Raw genomic sequence first — 22,087 nt, forward strand, 5'->3', positions numbered from 1 at the left:
CCGATTATTTGATCAATTAAAAAAAACATTGTTAAACAGGTTTCATTTTTGCCATTTTGGGCCAGTATCCTCATTTTGTACTGTAGTATCTGTAACTTTGAATGTATATGGCTTTCATGTAAATGGCCTGGTGAGTGACGTGGGTGGCAGCGAATGAGGTTGGTTGCGTGATGAGAGACTCCAATTGCAGCCATCAGCGTCTAGTGAATAAATTATTACGTGTTTGTTCAATAAAGCAATTGAAAGTGTGGCGGTGGCATTACGAAACATTCATACTAGACATGAATCGGTAGCAAGGAAGTGTTGTTGAAGTGATACATCTCAACCAAGTGTATGGTTTTTTTTCTCTCAAGTCGCTGAGGAGCAAATTTTAGCCTGGGTTGTTTTTGTGAAAGTTGCTCCAATCTTCGAACATCAGTCTTTAGCCCAGCGAACTGGATGATTATCTTTATTTTAGCTGGTGCCGTAACAACAACGCTTGTTTTTCCGGTCTGTAGGGCGTCCTAACACTTTCCCAAGCAGGCCCCCTGTTGGGTTTTCCTATTTGGTTTCACGACTTGGCCCTTGGACTCCCGGCTGTGTTCAGAATCTTGGTGGAGGGGGTCAAAAAGGTGAATTTACAAGCTAGGTGAGGGACATTTTCTGTTTCTTAGAGTTACCAAGTTAGATAGATGCCGGCTGTTTGTCATCATGAAGACACAAAAATTAAGTGTGAAGAGTTAAATGCTAACCAAAACAGTAGCAACTACCGTGGATGAATAAGTGTTGAAGTCTGAAAGACAAATAAATCCAATTGTTGTTTTTGACTGATAACTTGACTACAATCTCTAGCAATATAAATGAGAACTAAATATATGTTTTAATATATTAAAAAATAAAACCTATAAATTAATTTTGCTAGTTAAAACTGAAATGAAGAAATATTCTGTGTCACTAAACTTAAGAAAAAAAATGTAAGTGAAGTATTTAAAAAAACCATTCAAATTTAAATTGCAAATGAAATAAAAATCTAAAACAAATTCAAACTTCAAAATTTTAATAAAATTTTACTAGCAAAAATATTACAATTAAACTTGTAATTAAAATAAAAAAACAAATTATTTAAGGTTACATTAATAATCATATTTGATGTAATCATGAATTTTAAAACATTTGTAAAATATATATATTTAAAATAAATAATAAAAATTTCATAAGTTTATTTTTAGTTTCAAGAATTCACTGCTATAGATTTCCAACATCATAAAATGATTTATTACAAATTTTTAGAAATGACAAACTTACAAATTTTGCTTATTATTTAATGTTACCATGATTTTAACCCACAACCTATTTGAAGAAAATAAATACATTTTAAACATATGGAAAATATGTGCATATTTGATTTAAAAAAATTATAATTCAAATTTTTAACCACTTAAAAAATATTTTTTTAATTAACTCTGCTGGATACTGTATTTTGAAATAATAACACATAATTTTTAGGAATTTATCCTGTGGAGTGGACATCATTTTTTTTATTTTAACATTAGTGACTTTGAACTCAGTATTGCTCTTATTGTTATTTATGCACTACTCAAAATCCTGTGCCATGTTTAATACTATGTTATTACTAAGTTATTACTTTTTGTGTTATTACTAATTCTGTTGAAGGGTCATGGAACTATTTGAAGTGCAAGGAGTTTTGTGTTGGTCAGCTGAGGGGAGGGGGGGGGGAAGGTGTGGCATGGAGAGGCCTTTACCTTTGTTTAGAAGCACAGAGGGGGCTCTGTCCCCCTCACAATGGAACTGGAGGGCCACCAGTGTGTGTGCGTGTGTGTGTGTTTGTGCGCGTGTGTTAATGTGTGCGTGTGTTTGCGCATGTGAGTGTGTGGGAGGGGTGGCACAGCCAGTCACACCCCGTATCTGATTGGTCGAGGCCACACCTCAATGTGGAATCCACTAGAGTCACATGACAAACACTCTTCAACTGAATCCGCAGAAGTTCAGACTGATTTTATGAAAACTATGTACCATGAAATTTTGTAGGCATGTCTGTTATGCGGCGACCCACCCAAAAATTATCAAGAAGCCTTGCCCGAAAAGACACGGAGAAGCTGCCATTTTGGGATCAGGTTGGCCATTTTGGGATCAGCAGCGCATTGGAATCCTTTTTGAAAATTCAGCCCTCGAAGCTGGTTTAATTTATCAACATCAAATTTGGTAAACATCTCGAGCATGAGTAGACCCACAGAAACACGTCATGTCCGAAAAGACACAGGAAGTCAAGCAGTTTGTTTTGAAACGTCCATTGTGGCGTCATTTTGTCGGAGATTTTGTTGAATTGCTACTAAATTGCCAGTAAATTGCAAAGGATGTGCGTTTTGGCTATTTTGTGTGGGCGGAGCATGTTAGCAAAGTTTGACTTTCATAACTGTACGACGCAAACCTTTTCTCCAGCGGTTAGTCGAGCCGCACCTCTCCATTACAATGCAGCTCACATTTCAGCGTGTCAATAATTTAATAGACACAGACTTGTTTTACTTTCAGTTCTGTGTGACTCTAGTTAGTATTTAATGCGCGTATTTTTGGGCCGATGCACTTTATATGAGCCTTTTATTTCATTGCGTCCGTATATAAAACGCGTAACAGCAGCCTTGTGTTCTTCTCACTGCTTTTGTTTGGCATCAAAGGGGAAGATGATGATGACATGTAGTCCTTCGTAACTTCCTCACACAACCATAGAAGAAATTAGTCAGGTAATTACATAATTAGTGCTACCTCCAAATTACTAAAATAAACAAAAGTCCCAAATGCAAAATAAATCAATAAAGCAAACAAAACTTTTGGATTAACAATTTTTTTTAATCATTTATTTTATTTATTAGAAATACGGCTGCATCTTTTAGTCATTGATACAGTAATTTCATAATAATTATAAAATTGAGTTACAATTAAAAAGATGCACTGTACGGTAAAAAACGAGTGTGATATTGATTTGTGTTGGTCATTTTTTCTGCCACTAGATGGCATAATTGCATTTGTAAGATGGTGACAACTCAGTGCATCTTTCCTATTAAGAGCTATCTAATCTTTAACATGAAGTAATTTGTAAAATTCTGCACATTATTTAATTGCAAAATACAACTTGACCCCGGTCTCCACAAATATATGCATTATTATTAAATTTATTACTGCTAAATTTTGATGTGGACTTGTCTGCTGCGTTGCAACTGGTATTCCCCCAATACAGGCTTTCCAAGTAAGGGGCGGTCATTAATCGCACATTAAAAAATTTGGTGGCGTTAAAGGAACTTTAAATTAACTCAAAATGAACACACACATTTTTACACCCCTAGTAACAATTGTTAAAAAAAAATTAATGTTTAGATTGGGTTAAATAGAACATACAAATAATGACATGTTATTTCTGTAATTTATACAGTATTTATTTTTACTTATTTGCCATATTTAATATCAAGTTAATAACAATTTTTTATAAAAATAGAATACCAACACTGTAAAGGATTTAAGGTATGTTGTCTTCGGACTATGCCAAAAGTCTGTGTAGTTAGTTAAAATTAAGATTAATCCATAACATTTTGCTTAAATTTGCCAAAATTTACCAATGGTAAAGTTTTTGTATTTACAAAACAGATTACAGTACTAATAACCCAAATTTTGTAGTAAAATAAAGTAAAACACATCTCTTAATACACAAATAGAAAATAAAGGTTAAAAAAAAAAAGTTTTTTTTTTTTTACCCAAACCCCACTCACTTTTTTTCAAAAATAATTTGTGGAGAGAGGCTCTGCACTGACATGGCCGCTGTAGAGTGCCTCATTGTCAGCTGTGAGTTGTTACCCAGACACAGCCAAAAGAGCAAGTGGCTGGGGGAGGACAATGAAATTAAAAAATAACTCAGTATTTGCTCCTACTTTTGTGATTTATGCCCTACTTAAAGGCAAATGACAACACTAGGTTAATACTATGTTATTATCATGGTATGACTACGTCAGCAAGTTGCCTATTTGAAGTGCAAGGAGATTTGTGTTGATCAGCTGAGATGGGGAAGGTGTGGCATGGAGAAGCCATGACCAGCCTACTGCGTTACCGTAATTTAATGTTGGGGATTTTTATTTTTATTTTTAGGTTGTACTTGTTTTTGTGCTACTTTTGAAGGGTCTTGTTGTGGACATTAAAGGAAGTTCTATGAGGAAATGGTTTGTTTATCAGTTCAGACTTATGTAAATGTGTGTGTGTGTGGACAGAAAAGGCCTCGCCACACCTCATTGTGTACGCGCGTGTGTGTGCGCTTCCAGAAAAGGGTGTGTCCGCCTGCCTGGCTGAAAGGGAGGGAGGGGCGACTCCTCCCTGCTAACCCCCCCCCCCCCCCCCACCACCACCACCAACCACCCTTGCTCGTTCACTGGCTTGTTATTCCTCGCCGGCTTCTCATTCCCTCAGTGGAAGCCTCGACATTAGGCCTCCTTTTTTCTTTTCTCCCCTCTCTCTTTTTAAATATACTTTCTCTCCCTTTTTCAAAGTGAGGTAAATGTTAACCCCCCCCCCCCCCCCCCCCTCCTCAACCTTTATACCTTCCTCCCCCCTGCATCATGACACCTTCTTCTTGTTTTTTCAGAGGAGGAGCGGTGCCCAGAAGAAGAAGAAGAGGCCGTCGGTCGCCGCCCTGACGCAGGAGGCTACGCCGCCGTCGCCGGCCAAGGAGGAAGAAGAGGAGGAAGAGGAGGAAGAGGAGGAGTCAGACATGCCCTCAGTCCAGATCAAAGCTGAGCCAGAGGAGATGGAGTGCACGGTGAGGAGGAGGGAGGAGTAAAAGGGCCGTGGGTGTGGCCAGGTAGTCCATGCGCGTTAGCATTGAGCAGTTAGCGTTGAGCAATTAGCATCAAGTGGTTAGCATCAAGCGGATTGCATCAAGTGACAGTTTTTAGAATTTGCCTTTAAAACTAATTTGTGTCCCTTGGCTTTCAATTCGCATGAGAGTCTGCCCTTGTTTAGATTTAAAAAAAAACGTTTTAACTTTGTTATTGTTGTAATTGTTTGATGTGTGACTTCTATTTACATACAGCCTGTGGTTGATTGGCTTTAAAAAAGTTACGTTGAAATGATTTGGCATCCAGTAGTTAGCATCCAGTAGTTAGCATCTAGTGGCTAGCATCAAGTTGCTAGAACGTAGTGGATGGGATTCCTCCAGTTAGCAGCTACTGGTTAGCATCATGTGGCTTAGCATCTAGCAGTTCGTATATACACCGGTTAGCTTGTGTCGGCTAGCATCCACCAGTGAGTGGTTAGCACCAGGCAGATAGTATGTAGCGGCTAGCATCTAGCGATTAGTATCTAGAGCACAGATATCAAACTCAAGGTCCGGGAGCCAGATCTTGACCGCTGCATCATTTTATGTGGCCTAGTAATGCAAATCATGTGTGTCTTTATCTAAAATATGCACCATGATTACAGATACAGAATTTTGAGCAATAGTTAATCCAACAATTTTTCTTGACTTCGGATTTCAAAACTATTAGTGTATATAATTGTTGTGTATAATAGCATGACTAGATGATTATATATTTATGTGGTTTCACAGTCAAAATGGTCCTCTGAGAGAAACTCTAACTACAATGTGCCCTACGGCTTGATATCCCTGATCTAGTGGGTAGCATTGAACGGATAAGGTGTAGCAGTTAGCATCTCATGAGTAATATTAAGCGGACAACATCTCGTGGATAAGATATAGCAGGTGGCGTCTAATGGTTGGCATCTAGCGGTTAGCATCTAACAGTTAATATCCCGTGGTTAGCGTCAAGCAGATAAAATAAAGTGGCTAGGGCAACAGTGAGCATCTTGCAATGGGGTAGAGAGACCCTACACTCTCCTAGATTGGCACCCATCAACAGAAACGCGGGCACAATGGTGGAAGTGTGAGTATTGGGACACGACCTATATATCGCAACAGTAACCAGAAACAGCGTAGATGTCCCACCTCCGTGGCACATACCCTATTAGCCTCAAGCAGTTAGCAACTAGTGGTTATCATCCAATGGATAGAATCTAGTGGATAGGATCCCCCAATTAACATCTACTTGTTAGCATCCTTTGGCTTCTAGAGGTTAGCATCTAGCAGTTAGCCTGCCAGTGTCGGCTAGCATCCACCGGTGAGTGTTTAGCATCGAGCAGACAGGACGTAGTGATTAGCCTCTACCAGTTAGCATCTAGTCTAGTAGCAACAAGCAGATAAGGTGTAGCAGTTAGCATCTCGTGGATAGGATATAGCACCTGACATCTAGGGTCATTTAACAGTTAATATCCCGCGGTTTGCGTTAGGAAGATAGTATCAAGTGGTTTGGACGAGCATCTTACAGCTAGTCTCTAGTAGTTAGCGCCAAGCGCAGGGAATCAAGAATGTAGCGAAACAATAAGCAATAACAATAAACGCATTTTTATTTTTGGAGGCGTGTGTGCCATGTCTGTTGAGAAATTTCTCCCAGGGACTCTCAAATGGTAGTGCGCCAAATGAAAAGTTGTGACGGTATGTGAGAATGCGGGATGAAGACGCCCAGCCATGTTGTGATGGGGAGATAAGTACACAAGGAAGTCGTCGGATGATGTTTGCTTTTCATCTTTATCCCAGTGTCGAGTTTTGTTTTCCCGCTTTTTTTCGCTGCTATTTATGAACTGGAATGTGGCAGATGAAGTCAAACTGGCAATTTTCTGCCTTTAGACAGAACCAGAGCTATAACACAATATGAACTTGTGCGTCAACGGTATTCCTTGATGCAGGGAAAATGTGCTGAAGTAGAACAATGATCTCGGACTCCGCGTCTCTGTGTGATTGCTAATTTTGCGGCGTCTCTGCGTGAAAAGGGTAAAACAAAATCATCTTGTGGAAAATGTGTGGTGCGTTTAGCTCCAAAGACAGACAACCCTTTGTTGCAGGGAGCCTCAGAGCGTAAGAAATTTTAATCCGAGGAGTTCCCCAGGGCTCGACGCTCGGCCCGCTTACTTTTCCAGTTCAATCACATGACGATGTTAAGTCTCAATCGGTCAGCAAACGCGTCATCTGATGAGTAACAGTGGAGACGCTTGTTTTTAAGAGAGTTCAAATTGAACATGTATGTGTGTGTGTGTGTGTGGGGGGGGGGGTAGCAGAAGGGGTAGAGCAGAAGGAAGTAGAGTTTCCTGGCCTAAGATAAAAGGATTAGCAGATACTGTCGTCTCCACGCTGACTTGAACTTGCCTGCATCACTTTGCATCTGGATTCACAACAAAAACCCTGCAGCTTTGCAGATACCAGATGTTTTTGGTGTACTGTTCGAGCATACACGGCGAGAAATTGCAAGACACACATGCTAGACGTTAGCTTAGCATTATGCGCCACAGTCTCCACTTTGCTGCTGATGCCCTCAGTCTCCTCTTGGATAAAATGTGTCATTATAAAATTTGAGCATACGAGGCCTCACGTTACCAAAATAAGCAAAAATGCAAACATTAGCATACTAATTGTACTCCATAGTCTCCACTTTGCTGCTGCCCTCAATCTCTTCTTGGTTATAATGTGTCCATGAACATTTGGGGATGCACACTGAGAAAAGGCAAGAATAAGCCAAGATGCCAACATTAAGCATACACTGTTGATGTGCTAAAGCCCCACTTTATTGTTGCTGCCCTCAGTCTCCTCTAGGATAAAATGTGTCATTATAAAATTTGGGCAAATGAGGCCTCAAGTTACCAAAACAAGCAAAAATGCAAACATTAGCATACCAATTGTACTCCATAGTCTCCACTTTGCTGCTGCCCTCAGGTCTCCTCTTGGTTGTAATGTGTCCATGAACATTTGGGGATACACACTGAGAAAAGACAAGAATAAGCCAAGATGCCAACATTAGCATACACTGTTGATGTGCCCAAGCCCCACTTTATTGCTGCTGCCCTCAATCTCCTCTTGGATAAAATGTGTCATTGTAAAATTTGAGCATACTTGAGCATTTGAGGCTTCAAGTTCCCAAAATAAGCAAAAAAGCAAACGTTAGCACAGCCTATTTACGCTGGAGTATTATACTCCACAGTCTCCACTTTCCTGCTGCTGCCCTCAGTCTCCTCTTGGATCAAATGTGTCATTGGAGGCTACACAACTAGAAATGACACAGCATACTTTATCCTGTTGATGCTCAAGTATTATACTCCACAGTCTCTTCTGTACTGATGCTGTCTTGAGTATCCTCTTGGATACAATTTTCAATAGCAAAATTGGAGATACATGGCATACACTTTTACCAATTATGGTGCATTTATTTGTGCAAAATCCGACAAAATTCTTGCTATGAACTTTTGCAGAGGTCTGATCTCGACTGACTGAATGACATTTCCTGTCTCTGCATTGCTGTAGGGGCCCATTTGCTCATAGCCCTTAGTCTCCCCTTGGATAAATTGGTCTTGTTAATGCGACTAATGCATATTTTTCACACCAGTTTGCTTCTTGACAGCAGAAACTCTCTATGATCCCGAAAGCTGACGACCCTCTCATCGAAATGCCCACAAAGCGTCGGCGTTAGCCTCGTTAAAGCAAACGTCGGGTTCAAAGTTCACCATCCGGACCTTGCCGTCAATGCGGCCAGGTTCTTACTTCCTCCTTCCTCCTCCACCGCCTCTATTCTTCTTCGAAAAACTCCTCGCCCTTAATAGGATGTGTCGAGAGGAGCGGCCGGACTGCGCTTCCGCTCACCGTCGCCGTGGCAACCGTGGCGGCGGGAGTTGCCCAAAAAGACTCCCAGACCCTCCCCCGTTCCCACCCCACCTCCCTCCGCCACCTTTTTCCACTTCAGCCTACGACACACACACACACACACACACACTGAATAGCTACCAGCATAGCAAACTGAATAGCTCCGTAATCTCTTTCTCTGGTATACACACTCGCACAAACAAGGCCTTGTGTGTGTGTGTGTGTGTGTGTGTGTGTGTGTGTGTGTGTGTGTGTGTGTGTGTGTACGTGTACGTGTGTTTGTGTGTGAACATAAACAAGTCGGTTGTCCTCCAGCAAACAAGAGCAGTCATGCACAACATCGGCAACACTCAGAAATGCACACAAACACACACAAATACACACACACTTGCGCGTGTTTGTGTCATGAGAGGTTAGCGGCCTCGCATTTGAGCCAGGAGGCTTTCTTGCTTGCGTGCGTGTGTGTGTGTGTGTGTGTGTGTGTGTGTGTGCGTGCGTGTGTAGGGGTGTGTGTGTGCATGTGTGTGTAGAAAAAGGACACAACATGCACAATTTTTGGGGGGTGGGCGGGCGGTGGAGGGGGGAGTGGGAAAGGCGCGGTTGAAAATGCGGCGACGCCTAAACTGGTGCGGGCTGATGATGTCATCACATGATACATATGGTGCGTTCGGGACTAGCGGGAGTTTTCAGACCTCCCGATGAGAAGGCACAGGAGAGAGACATTCCATAGTCATTGCGATTGATTTTACTACCAGAAAACTGCAAATGACTGAATAAATGACTGCAATTTTTGTGCAAAATGCTACAGTGATTTAAATATCCATCCATTCGTCCAGTTTTCGAACCGTTTAATATAATTGACAAAAATAAATAAAAAAAACGGCTTTCTTTTTTTAAATAAAAACATTTGTGTAGTGATGAGTTAGCTAACGAGTCCATCACTTTTGGCAGAACAAACCTTGTGACAGATTGGGAACAAACACATTTGTCACCACTAACCTGCCAGCCGATTTTTACAACTAATTGAATAACTTTTGTCACAGTTTTACCATTTATGTTGCATTTTTTTTTTTTTTTTGCAAAATGCTACAAAATGTTTTGCTTGAATATTTTTTTCACCCCACTTTGAACCTTACATTTTATGGATGTGGCAATATTTTTGTGTTGCAAGAAATTAGTATTATTTTACAAAAATTTGCACTTAATAAAAAAAAATGTGATGATTGTCGGATAATGTTTTAGCCATGTTGTGATGACTATGGGATGTCACTCAGTAAAGTGCAGATCTCCGCCATCGTTTGGCAAATCATTTTATTGAATTTTGCATGTCATTTTTTGGCCCAAGAAATTACAAAATTCCTTTAATTTCTGTTATTTTATCATCTTTTATTTATTTGCGCCCTTGGGCACAGTGCAGACCTCGGTCATGGTTGAACAGTAACTAAAACGAGTAAATGAAATCATTATTTCACAAGTTTAGTACGTTTTTACATAAAAATGCACCACAAATTGCAAAAACACTACAAAATATGTCTGCATGATTTGAGCCTTCTCGAGGCGTAGTCGTTGATTTTGCGCCGTCGCTAAGCAGCCGTCACGACAACAACACTAACGTCGGATTAGGTAACGTCAGGGTGCGGCTATCATGCGTGCTATGCTAACAGGTGGGCGAGGCAGGCAGCGGGTGGGCGTATGCCAGTGAGGGGCGGCCTGCTGCCATCTTTTGTGGTTTATATCCAAGCCAGCTGTTGTTTTTGCTCACACTTTCTTTCTTTTTTTTGTGATATCTGAGCGTAACGGCTGCACCGCTCGGCTGCACAAGACGTTGATGAAAATGAACAGTCACACGCAGGCCCAACTCTTGGCCTATTGATTGGCGCCCCCGAGCAAGAAAAACCGCGGCAAAGATGACAGGAAGTGAAAGCTAATGAGACTGTCCAGCATGTTGCGTAATCGCTGTTGATGGAAAAACGTGAACGCAACATCAACTAAAAAATATAATTTAAAATAGTAAAACTTCACATTTAAAAATGTAATGTAAATGTCAACTGAATAGATTATAGATTATAATAGATATTATAAATTAAACTAAGAATCATATAAATAAATACATAAATAAGTTGCAAAAAATAATTTTACATAATAAAACATTTGAAAAGAAAACTTACAATTACAGTAAGTGTCACACTTAAAAATGTCTAATAAGCACCTGAATAAATAAATCACATTTACCATTAATATAAAAATGTAACTTTCAAATTAAATATAAAAAAGTATTTTTGATTGAAATTAGAAATGTAAATTATTAACTTATCATGATTATTTATTTTGATTTCTAACAAGCATTTGTGATGTTTTTTTTTAAAATATATTAATTTAAATAATAAAATACATTTTAAAACATGTTAACACTGGAAAAGATATGAAAGTAAAAGCCATTTTTACTCAATTGTCAATGTGTAATAATAATAATCATAAATAATAATCAGCAAATATTTGATTTCAATTAAAATGCAAATAAAATAATTAAAATCTGTTAAAAAGCTTACCTAATTATTATTTATGGATTGTAATTAAGATATTTGATTTTTCCCCCTCTTTTTATGATGAGAAGAAATATTTTAGGGTGAAAAACAAAAATGCAAAACAAAACAGGCAAAAAAAGGAATGTAATCAATTAGAATGTACACTGTTTAAGTTTATATTTGTCTTTTAATTAAGTGTGTCTATATCTTTACTGTGCGTATTGGCCAATCAGATGAAAGCAGGTCATCTTAAAGAGACAGGAGCCCAAATGGTGTCTGTGTGAAAGGGCATCCTGCCTTCACTGTGTTTCCGCACAAAATCTGATAAATTGTGCATTTTCTTCCTTGTACGTCACGAGGTTGACACGGTTGACCCACTTTCTTTGGCACACGGGGCACAAAATGGTGGCATGGGCGGGAAGGGTGTGGTTGGCGCAGGCGAGCGGGAGATGAAGGGAGGGAGGAGTGAGAAAGGTGAGCGAGGACGGACGAGGGTGTAGCCGAGGAAGGGAAAGGAGTGCCACAACATGGAGGCGGCTGATAGCTCCCCAGTTTCCATGGCGACGCAAGGCCTTTTTTTTTCCCGCCCACTCTTCCCCCTTCGTCTCCTCTCACTGCCTCACCTCTTTCCTTCTTCTATCCGCGTCATCTTTCCTTTGTCACGACAACTTACGAAAATGAGAGGATATTTTGTGTGTGTGTACCCGGCCCTCCAGTTGTCCCGCGTCACCCGATGTAAAAGGGCCAAGTAGAGGCCTGGCCCTGGCCCTCGCCCAGGGCCGAGCCATGCTCAACTAAACTGGAGCGGGGCCAGCTTCTTCTTCTTCTGCTTATTTTTCTTATGTACTTCCCCCATCAGCCTGTTTTTCTGTTGCATCCCACACAGCGGGTCATTGTTTCCCGGTGAACCACATGCAGCAAAAGCAGCCAGGAAAAGTTAGCATTCATCTCCACTTGCCTATGTTAAATGTGACTACGCGTTGCTTCGTGAAAATGTTTGATTACGAGAACGAAGTCATATTTTATTAACAAAAAAATCTGAATTTTATTACAATAATGTCATATTTAGAAACAAAAAAGTGCAAATTTATGATTTTTTTATTACAATAATATACAAATGTTGTGGGATTGTTTTGTGAAAAAATGCTAAATTTACAAAAACAAAGTTGCTTTTTCAAGAAAATATGCCAAATATTATGATAAAACAGTTATAATTTTATATTTATTTTGGGACAAAAAGTCCGAATCTTTTTAGAATAAAGTTTGAATCTTACGAGAATTAAGTAACATTTAGAAATCAAAGACAATATTATGAGGAAAAATTTGGAGAGAAAAAAATCATTATCTTGTAAAGTGGAATTTTAGGAAATAAATCAGCCCCCCCCCCCACACAAAAAAAACTGTGATCCAGGAATAAAGTTGTTTTTATTCAAGAAAAACAAAACACGATATTATGTGAAAATGTTATTTTGTCATAATACGACTTACCAGGATAAAGTTGTATATTAACACAAATAAAATACTTTACTAACCAAAAAAAAAAGGTAACAGTTCAAGAATAAAATGATATTTATCAGGATAAAATGCACAATTTTACAATCAGACAGTAATAATTTTTCAAAAATAAAGTCCCATTGTCAACGGGGAACAAGAATTAATTGTACGTTGTCTTATTCAGGCCGACGTCGGTGATGAGGGGTCCCACCAAACCAACCCCGAAATGAAGACGGACACGTGGAGCTGCAAGGCAGAGCCGTCCTCGCCAAGCCCATGCCCGGCCGAGGACCAGACGGAACCGGTGGATCTGTCCCTCCACAAGCCTCGCTCGTCCTCGCTGCACCCCACCACCATCAACGTGCCCGTCAACCCCGCGCCGGGAAGTGGCCTTGTGCAACCTGGTCTCACGGCCACGGCGATCACCTCCAACGTACAGTCCATAGGATCCATGGTAAGTAACACCTAGCCTAACTTTCGTCAACATGCTAGTCTACTAGAACTGATTTGTGACGTGCTTCGGCCCCCAGGTTCTATCGCCGGGCTCCATTTTGGCCACGCAGGGCGCGGGCGGCCAACAGATCTTGCACGTCATCCACACCATCCCATCGGTCAGCATGCCCAGCAAGGTGGGCCAGCTGCAGACCATCCCAGTAGTGGTGCAGTCCTTACCCGTGGTCTACACCACCGTGCCCACGGATTGCGTCGCCGCCACCGCGGCCATCACAGTGCCACTCATCGGCAGTGACGGCCGGTCGGAAGGCTCGGGTAAGGAATGCCGATATTTGTTTCAACACTGTTTTGGTTGCTCTTTCACTTTGTAGGCAACCTGACGTCTTAGTTCACTGTTAGGACAGTGTTAGCCCCTTCGTCCGTCCATCTGCCAGACAAAGACGAAGACCGTCTTGTTTGGCTACTATCTGTCATTTTTCTACATTTTATCTGACTGAGCTTGTCGTCATGTTAATAACTACCTCGTCCCCAGATCCTTGACAAACTTTGGAGTAACTGCTTGAAGACAACTAAAAATAAATAAATTCTGAGATTTCTTATCAAAATAGTAGCTAATATTTCTGAATAAGTGATAAACAAATATATACAAATACAAATATAGCCCAACAACAAACAGTTAGCTGAACACTTAGCTAAGTTGTGAGTTCACTTGTTTACTAGAATGAGTCAGTCGTAGTAGTAGCCATTGTTTATAACACGGCGTAAAATAATAGCCAAGGTCATGTAGCATTCAGGTAGCCCTAATTCGGTATCATAATGGTAGCACGATGCAATATAGTGCAACTTAATGTAGCATAACGTAATGTAGTCAGAGTAATGGAAATGTAATGCAATGTTATGTAGCTTAATGTAACGCAATGTAGCGTAAACAAAAAAGTAGTGCCGTGTAAACTGTAAAGCTATAGACAGAAATAACGATAGCGCAACTAAAACGGAAAACAAATGAACTGCAATATGATCGGAACGTAGTGTAAATAGCGCAGTGTAATGTAAACACTTATGATGTTTTCATTTTTTCTTAATGTGATGTGGGATAAGATAGTGCTGAGCTAACAGAGCGTATGGTAGCGCAGCCTAGCATTAGGCTTTGTGAAGTAGTGTAATTTAGCATGAGGTAACGTATCATAGCCTAACGGACTACTGTAAAAAAAGAAAGCTTTCCACTAGCTTAGCATAGCTACTATTGTTAGCAAACGCTTGCTAGCTAGCTAGCTGTCTGTATTATTTAAATACGTATTATATTTATATGTTATAGTCAAAGGTCTTGTGACGTGGGAGGTGGCAAGGCAGACAGGAAGTGAGGGTGAAGGAGGGAGTGCATGTTACTTTTTTTTTTTAAACGAGCAATGTCATGGGTGTGGGCGGAATCATTGTCTCTGGAGACACTTCTTTTTGCTATGTGTGTGTCTGTGTGTGCGTCACTTTTGAGCGTGCCACACCCTTGATCCTTCCCTCGCCTCCGTGCAGGGTGGACGCTGTTTATCCTGCAGGGTGTAACGCTTACACTTCCATTTTAAGTCTACAATATATTTCAACTCTTCACACGTAAGACAAAGTAACGTAGCATGAAGGTAGTGGCGTTAAGGTAAGCTAGCGCAACATGAAGTAACAGCGTAGAAAATTCAGACTAATGTAACAGCATGACATAACACTAAGTAGCGGGACGTAACAAAACGTAAAATAAGGTCATGTGGACCAAAGAAACAATCGTGCAGTTTAAAAGAGCAACATAGCGTAGCATAAGCTACGTTTACCATAGCGCAACGTAAAGGTTAGAGAATGTATACATACTTAGTGCAGTGTAATGCAAACATAATGTAATGTAAATGTAGCGTAACGTCAGTATAGTGTAACATAACGTATACGCTGAGTAACATAGACACAATGTATTGTGACGTAAACAGTTGTGTAGTATAAATATAGCGTAATATAAACAGAGTGTAACATATATTCAGCGTAAACCGAGCCTAACTTAAACATAGCGTGCATGTAGCATAAATGTAATTAACTTAAAATACGGTAATGTACTGTAGGTAGTTAAATATTTCTAATCTTGCAATGTTGTCCCGTCTTTTTTTCCCCTCAGTCCGTATTAAGCCCGGCTCCACGTCTCCGGTGGAATATCACAGCGACAGCGACGCCGAGAGCGGAACCGAGTCTGGATCGGCATCGCTCAGCGCCCAGAGCCTCGACGCAGGGTGAGCACACGCTACTTTGGTTATGGTTAGCTTCACGCATAAATATGTTTTTATAGTACTGGCCCTGTAAGGTTTTGATTAGTTTGAGCGTACGTGTGTGACTAGATCCGAGTGTCTTCTTCACACCTATTTGGGCGAGGTTTTGCAACGTCAACGGAAAGTTAGGGTGTGGACCTTGTAGGTTAGCAGTAATCTGATGTGTGCGCGCGCGTGTGTGAGCCACACCTTGTTTTCCAAGTTGCCTGTCGTTGACCTTCCTTTACGGGTCCAAACAAGAACACAGCATATAACAAGGCTGTGAATAGAATAGAATGTAAAAACGCAAGTCAATAATCAATGAAATAATCCTCTAAAACATATAAGAGGTCATCATAAAAAAACGAATTATGCGCAAGAATAAAGAATAAATAATGTCAACAACAAAAAACTAAATTAACGATAAATTAAAGATTTCATTTAAAAATTGTGAAGGAACTGACAATACAGAATGCTTAACATATAATAAGTTATAAAAAATAATGCATTAAAAAAATAAAAATAATACAGAAATATTTAAAACATAATAAATAATAAAAGTAAGTGTACAGACATAACAGAAAAATAAACCATTAAAACAAGATAAATAATAGCAATATAATTTATGCAAGCAGATCAAAATAAACTACAAAACTAAAACCTAAAATAGTAATACAAAGATACAAAAAATTGATAAAAATAAAACAAAATATATAAAGATTTTTATAAATAAATAAAAACATGAATCAAAAAACAAATGAAAAGATTGAATATAAAAAATAATAGAAAACAAAATAAAATAAACAATTGACAATATAGAAAACTTATTTGAAACATAACAAAAGAAAAATCATTTAAAAAATGAATAGAGAGAATACAAAATTTAAATAAACTGAATAATCTAAAAGAAAAAAAGTCAGTCACTATACAGACAACTTGATCTGTAAAATTATTTTAAAAAAATTGTAAAACAACCAAAACATAATAGTGTATCTCGACTGTGATTTGAGTAGCTATATATCGCCACCTGGTGGCTACCCAGACTAACTGTTCACCATTGTTCCTATTTGTTGCAAATTCTCATTATTTCAGTCGACTTACGCTTGTCCTATATATGCTTTCAGGTCAGTGTTAGACTTGGAGCCGGCGGACCCCGACTCCCCGGACGTCAAGAGGCGGCGGATCCACATGTGCGACTACGACGGCTGCAAAAAAGTTTACACCAAGAGCTCGCACCTCAAAGCTCACCGACGGATACACACAGGTGAGCGTGCAACCCGAATCCGAATACAAGTCCTTTTCTTCATAAAAAGATGGCTGATACGTAGCGGCGACTAGCCACAGAAGCTAACGTTAGCATAGCAGCTTCATCTTTACTACTTTCAACATAATACTTGAAACAGTGAGACCATGAATCCGCGATGGTGGAGGGTTTACTGTATTGTATCCCATAAGACATTGCGCTGATACAGAAATATTATTTCCTATTTCTGTTTCCGCATCCAAACTTAAAATCTTGAATATAAGTAGAGGAGCACAACACAGCATAGATAATCATCAATTGTTTTGTTTGTACGAATTTGGTAAAACACATTCTCTCTACTTTGGGGGTAACAAAAACCAAGTGGTGTACATCCCGGTAGCGGTTCGCGCCCACTAACATTGTGCCCCCCCCCCCCCCTCCTCTACAGGTGAGAAGCCGTACCATTGCACCTGGGAGGGTTGCACCTGGCGTTTCGCCCGCTCCGACGAGCTGACCCGGCACTTCCGCAAGCACACGGGCATCAAGCCTTTCCGCTGCACCGAGTGCGACCGCTCCTTCTCGCGCTCTGACCACCTGTCCCTGCACCGCCGCCGCCACGTCATGATGTGAACTCTTTTGCTTCTTTGGATTTTGTTTGATTGTTTTTTGTTTGTTTTTTTCCCGACGCCTACAAAACAAACTTTACTACTTCGACAATTCTATGGCTCATCTTCTGCAGGAGTACCAGGCATTAATGGAGGTTGGGGGTTTTTTTTCACTCATCCGCCCATCCATAAAAAAAATTCCCAAGCGTGGATTTCTCCTCCTAAGCTGCTCCTTACTCGCTTGGGGTTTAATTTGACAGACTTCTGGACATTTCTCTTGGATTTTATCCCCTTTTTTGTGTGTGATAGGAATGCACATTTGTCAAGATGGCGATGTAAGAGGTTTTTCCTTCTTGGGATGAGGCGTTTAATTTTTGTGATCTAAAAGTAGATGCCTGGACAAGCTAATTTATCGCAGACTTTTCCCCATTTTCTTTCCTAGCAGGATAGCGCAACTTATTTCACGCATTTGTCAAGCTGTCTCACTGGCAGCAAAGGAGATTTATTATATGGAGCGTGGCATTTAATTTTTGATCGTAAAACTAGACGTCCAGACAACCAGGAGTCTTAGTTTTTTTTGCAACTTTCTTTTATAATATGAGTGCCTGACCCCTTTAATGCATTTTCAAGGTGTCTCGTTGTAGCACAGGACTTGTTAGACAATTATTTCATCCTCGGGATGTGGTCTTTAATTTTTAAATCTAAAAGTAGACATCCAAATAAGCACATTTCTCAATTGTCCTGAAACGTATGTGATAGAAGTTCACAACCCTGTTTGCAAAGTTGTTTTCACTGCACAACAGGTTATGGAACACATCTACGTTATTATTGGGGCACGGCTTTTACTTTTAGGTTGTAAAATTTGATGTCCAAAATCACATTTCTTAATTTTCTTGCAGATTTTGAAATTAGACATCCCAGCCATGTCAAAGCGTTTTTCAAGCTGTTTAACTGCAGCTCAAGTGATTTAACATCTTTTTCATTCATGGGGCGTGGCGTTTAATTTTTACGATCAAAAATTAGACATCCGGACAACTACATTTCTCATGGGATTCATTACATTTTCAACTCCCAACCCTCTTAGGGCATTTTCTGCAGTTGAGGTAATATATGACATGCGGGGTGCGGCGTTTAATTCTTAGACGTCCGAACACCCCCCTACTTATTCGGGCGCGCTGTGAGAACTGTGAAATTTTTTACGAATTTTCACATCTTATTCTTTTTGCATATCCTCCTCCTGCACACACTTTATTATCATAAAAAAAATCAGTATTTTCGTGTTATTGTTGTTTTGTCGATGTTTTTTCCTCCCTTGTGACAGAATCGTCTCTTTTTCCGTCGTTTTTAACTATTTCCAATCTTTGGTCGTCTTTTAAACGCTGTGAAGGAGTGGTCGGCGGAGAAGTTACAATTCTCTCGCAGGGAAATACGGGAGCTTTTTCCGGCCTTTGCTGAGTGCTCGCGCATGTTTTTTGTGCGTTTGTGCGTGTGCATGTTTTGCGACAAACACATCATCAGAATTTAGATTTTTCTTTGCTTGTTTTTACTTAACAAGCGTGTGTTCCGGGCACTTGGACCTCTTGCCCGTTGAGCCTTAAGAACCGAAGTTGACCGGAGCAAAAAGGGGAAAACCAGAACCATCTGCAAAATTGATCGTTTGTTTGTCGGGGAAGAACATTTGTTAGCATTTTGATGCAACAATTGAACTTTTTCGTTGTTGTAGAACTTTCCAATTGTCCGGTTTTATTAGTCGACATTTTCGTTTATTGAACAAAATGTCTTCTATTGCAAAAATTGGAGTAACGTATGATCAAGGGGGTCAAATGTTTCTTATGCTGCCTTTGAGAAAATTGGGATTTTGCACTTTTCCTCATTAAAAAAATGTCTGTTGTTCCGGTTTTCTCAAATGCAGCACAAGCCTACGTTGTCATTTAATAAATAAATGCTCGCCCCTTGGAGATGCTCTCGATTGCAGTGAAATTTTTCGCTACGCGAAAAAGTCTTTCTTGGGCTGCATTTGAGAAAACTGGGAAATTTCCAATCTGCCACCAGGAAAATTGTGAAATGTCCCACTTTGATCGAACTCCTCTTAAGAAACATGAATAAACGTGGCAATTTTTTTCAGTGGCGAACTTCACGTCAATTCAAAAACTAAGACATGTGAGCGAAAATGTTACATGAATATTTGGTAGAATTATGCGAAGAGCTACGTACCGTTCTTCTCGACTTTTCCACACAAAAAAAACATCCGATCCGGTTGTCATTTGGAGAGATTTTTGTTTACGCATTTCCCGTCTTTTTTGCTTGGTCAAACTACAACAAGAACATGAAAAAAAGCACATCTTTCTAGAAGAGTTTATGCATTATTTTGTAAACATTAAGAATAATGACAGCAACAAAAATAAGAGTTAAAAAAAAAAAAAGAATCCATGTACATAAATGTATATAATCAAAAAGTAAACGTAACGGGTGAAGTTCTATTTTTAACACTGACTAGATAATGTGAACCGCCTCCCTCCCGCCCTCCCTCTTCTTTTACTTTGTTTTCTTCTTTTTACACCTTTTCTTTTTTGTAGTTTCTTACAAATAATGATGATAATAATAATAATAATGATAATAATATTGGTCCCACTTGTGTTGTGCATACTTGTGTTGCATGGAGAGTCGCCCTCTTGTTTTCCAATAGTGACGTTGGTGAGCATGTTGTGCGTGCGTGTGTGCGTGTGTGTCTGTGTGTGTGCGAATCGGACCTTTTTGAGGGATAAAAATGTATTAATTGTAAAAAATAAAAGAGTTTGATATGATCCATTCCGCACAAAACCTTTAAGAAAAGAAAAAAAGTTCTGTGTTGATACAAATGTTTGTTTTAGAGACGACAAGCTAGTTTTGTGTACTGATTTGTGGATTTTTGTTATTTTCTACAAAACAACACAAAAATACACATTTTAACAATTGACTACATGGGTGCTATGTGCTAACATATTCGCATGTAGCCGTCATTAATTTTTCTTAATCTTGAGTTACATACAGTAGTTTTGAAAAGCTAACAAATTTTGACACAAATTTACACAAAACAACCAATGATTTTTTTGGGCGATTTCCCACTAGTCATTTGAAACCCCAAACCAACCCCAATGCCGCATGCTAACATGTACTTGCAGCAAACTAATAGTGACATAAAGATAATAATCAGAATTTTTACTATTTGGGTTACCCATGCAATGTCAATTTTACCACATTTCAGTAAAACCACCTTTGAACTTGTGAAGGTGTTACATGCTAACATGTTAGCATTTAGCCATGCTTAAGACACAAATGAGTGTTTCTACATTATACATTACATTATTTCTACATTTATGTCAGATTTTTTTTCTTCCGCAAAATGAGTGATTGTTGCCTTGTAGTGACACTACTTGTGTTTCAATGAAGCTAGCCACATGAGCTAGCCTAGCTTCAGTCATTCGTACTAACATGCTAGCATCTAGGCACGCTCTAGCCACAAGTGACAAAATAATTCATTGTGTTATGTTCAACTGACATCGACTTTGCTTTCAAAGCTTGCCTAGCTTCAGTGAAAGGGGTTTCTTACATTTTGAGTTATAGAGGCGTAAAGCTAATGGCTAGCATTTTGACAATTTAATGTACAGACATTGCATCAACATATTTCAAAATTTTCATGAAACAAACAAAAAACTACCTTTTGAATGATTGACTACATCCGTGCTCACTGCTAACATGTTAGCATCATGTACTAATAATTTCTATCATTTTGAATTCTAGCTTTTAAAGCCTAAGGAGTTTGGGTAATTATTGATTTGAACCGTTGATTAAAAAAAAAGTTTACAAATGTTTTCATTTTTCATGGGCTAAATAGCAATGCACGTTAACGCTTTCAGCAACGAGGCATATGTGTTGCTATCAATCAACAAAATGTTGCAAACAAAAAGCCCCAAAACAAGCTAATCGTGTTCAGCCATACGTGCCAACATAGGTTCATTAAAACCATATTTTGAGTAATCATATCTCGTAGCATCCAAAGCTTGATTGGAAAGATTGGATCAATACGTTTTCTTCTAGCTCATGCTAAGGATAATTTCCTTCTTCTTCTTTTTTTTTTTTTTTGCAAACTTGTTTCGCTTGCCTAACTTATTCTGTATGTTTAAAAAAAAATTGGGGGGGAAAAAGTAAAAGTTTAACGCTCACTATCGGGTCTGCATATGAGTGCCTCCTCTCGCCACCAATAACCACTTTTATCTTCTTCTTTTTTTTAACCTCCCTGTTGAATGCAGTAAAATGTTGCGGGCCAGTACTCTTTATTTACTCAGTGCAATGCAGTTATCATGGTTATAATAAAAATAAGAATATTTTTTGTATTTGTGTACAGAACAAAAAAATGTGTAAAGATGGAAGAGGAAAGAAAAAAAAGAAACGTGAGCTTTTTGATACTGTGACTCGACTCTGGTGTTTAAAAGTCCTTCGTTTTCCTCTTCTGTATACTTGTGATGATTACTCCCCCTCATCCTCCCTTCTTCTTTTATAGAATAAACTTGTTTTTGGTGCAATTTACTAGCTGTTCGTAGTCGATGTTATTTGTTAATGATACTGAAAAAGTGACAGGAGCAGTTGTAGTGAGATGTGAACGCCACTGGGGGTCGCTATGCGCCGAGAAAGCGAATGAGCCGTCCCCTGAAGTCGTTCAATCAAGTTTGAAGTGACGGGTGTCTGTATGCCTTTCTCAATTTCAATGGGATAAAGAAATACTTATCAATACGGGG

At 39.3% G+C, this 22,087-nt stretch overlaps 1 protein-coding gene across 3 annotated transcripts in view; it reads left to right on the forward strand.

The window, feature by feature from the left end:
• The window catches only part of klf8 (Kruppel like factor 8), a 30,321-nt gene extending 8,443 nt beyond the window's left edge, over nt 1-21,878 (forward strand). For 2 of the 3 annotated variants that reach the window (XM_086057847.1, XM_086057849.1), the window contains exons 2-7: nt 4,622-4,795; nt 12,923-13,192; nt 13,269-13,506; nt 15,338-15,449; nt 16,589-16,728; nt 17,156-21,878. In XM_086057847.1, coding sequence (XP_085913973.1) covers nt 4,622-4,795; nt 12,923-13,192; nt 13,269-13,506; nt 15,338-15,449; nt 16,589-16,728; nt 17,156-17,337 — 1,116 coding nt within the window. In that variant the 3' untranslated portion in view covers nt 17,338-21,878. Of the gene's footprint in view, nt 1-4,400; nt 4,531-4,621; nt 4,796-12,922; nt 13,193-13,268; nt 13,507-15,337; nt 15,450-16,588; nt 16,729-17,155 lie in introns of those variants that run through there. The other variant, XM_086057848.1, reaches the window with a different exon arrangement.
• Nucleotides 21,879-22,087: the final 209 nt, after the last annotated feature.

The sequence above is a fragment of the Leptonotus elevatus genome, chromosome 16, assembly GCF_054856555.1.
Source record: "Leptonotus elevatus isolate MCC_2025b chromosome 16, RoL_Lele_1.0, whole genome shotgun sequence".
Lineage (NCBI taxonomy): Eukaryota > Metazoa > Chordata > Actinopteri > Syngnathiformes > Syngnathidae > Leptonotus > Leptonotus elevatus.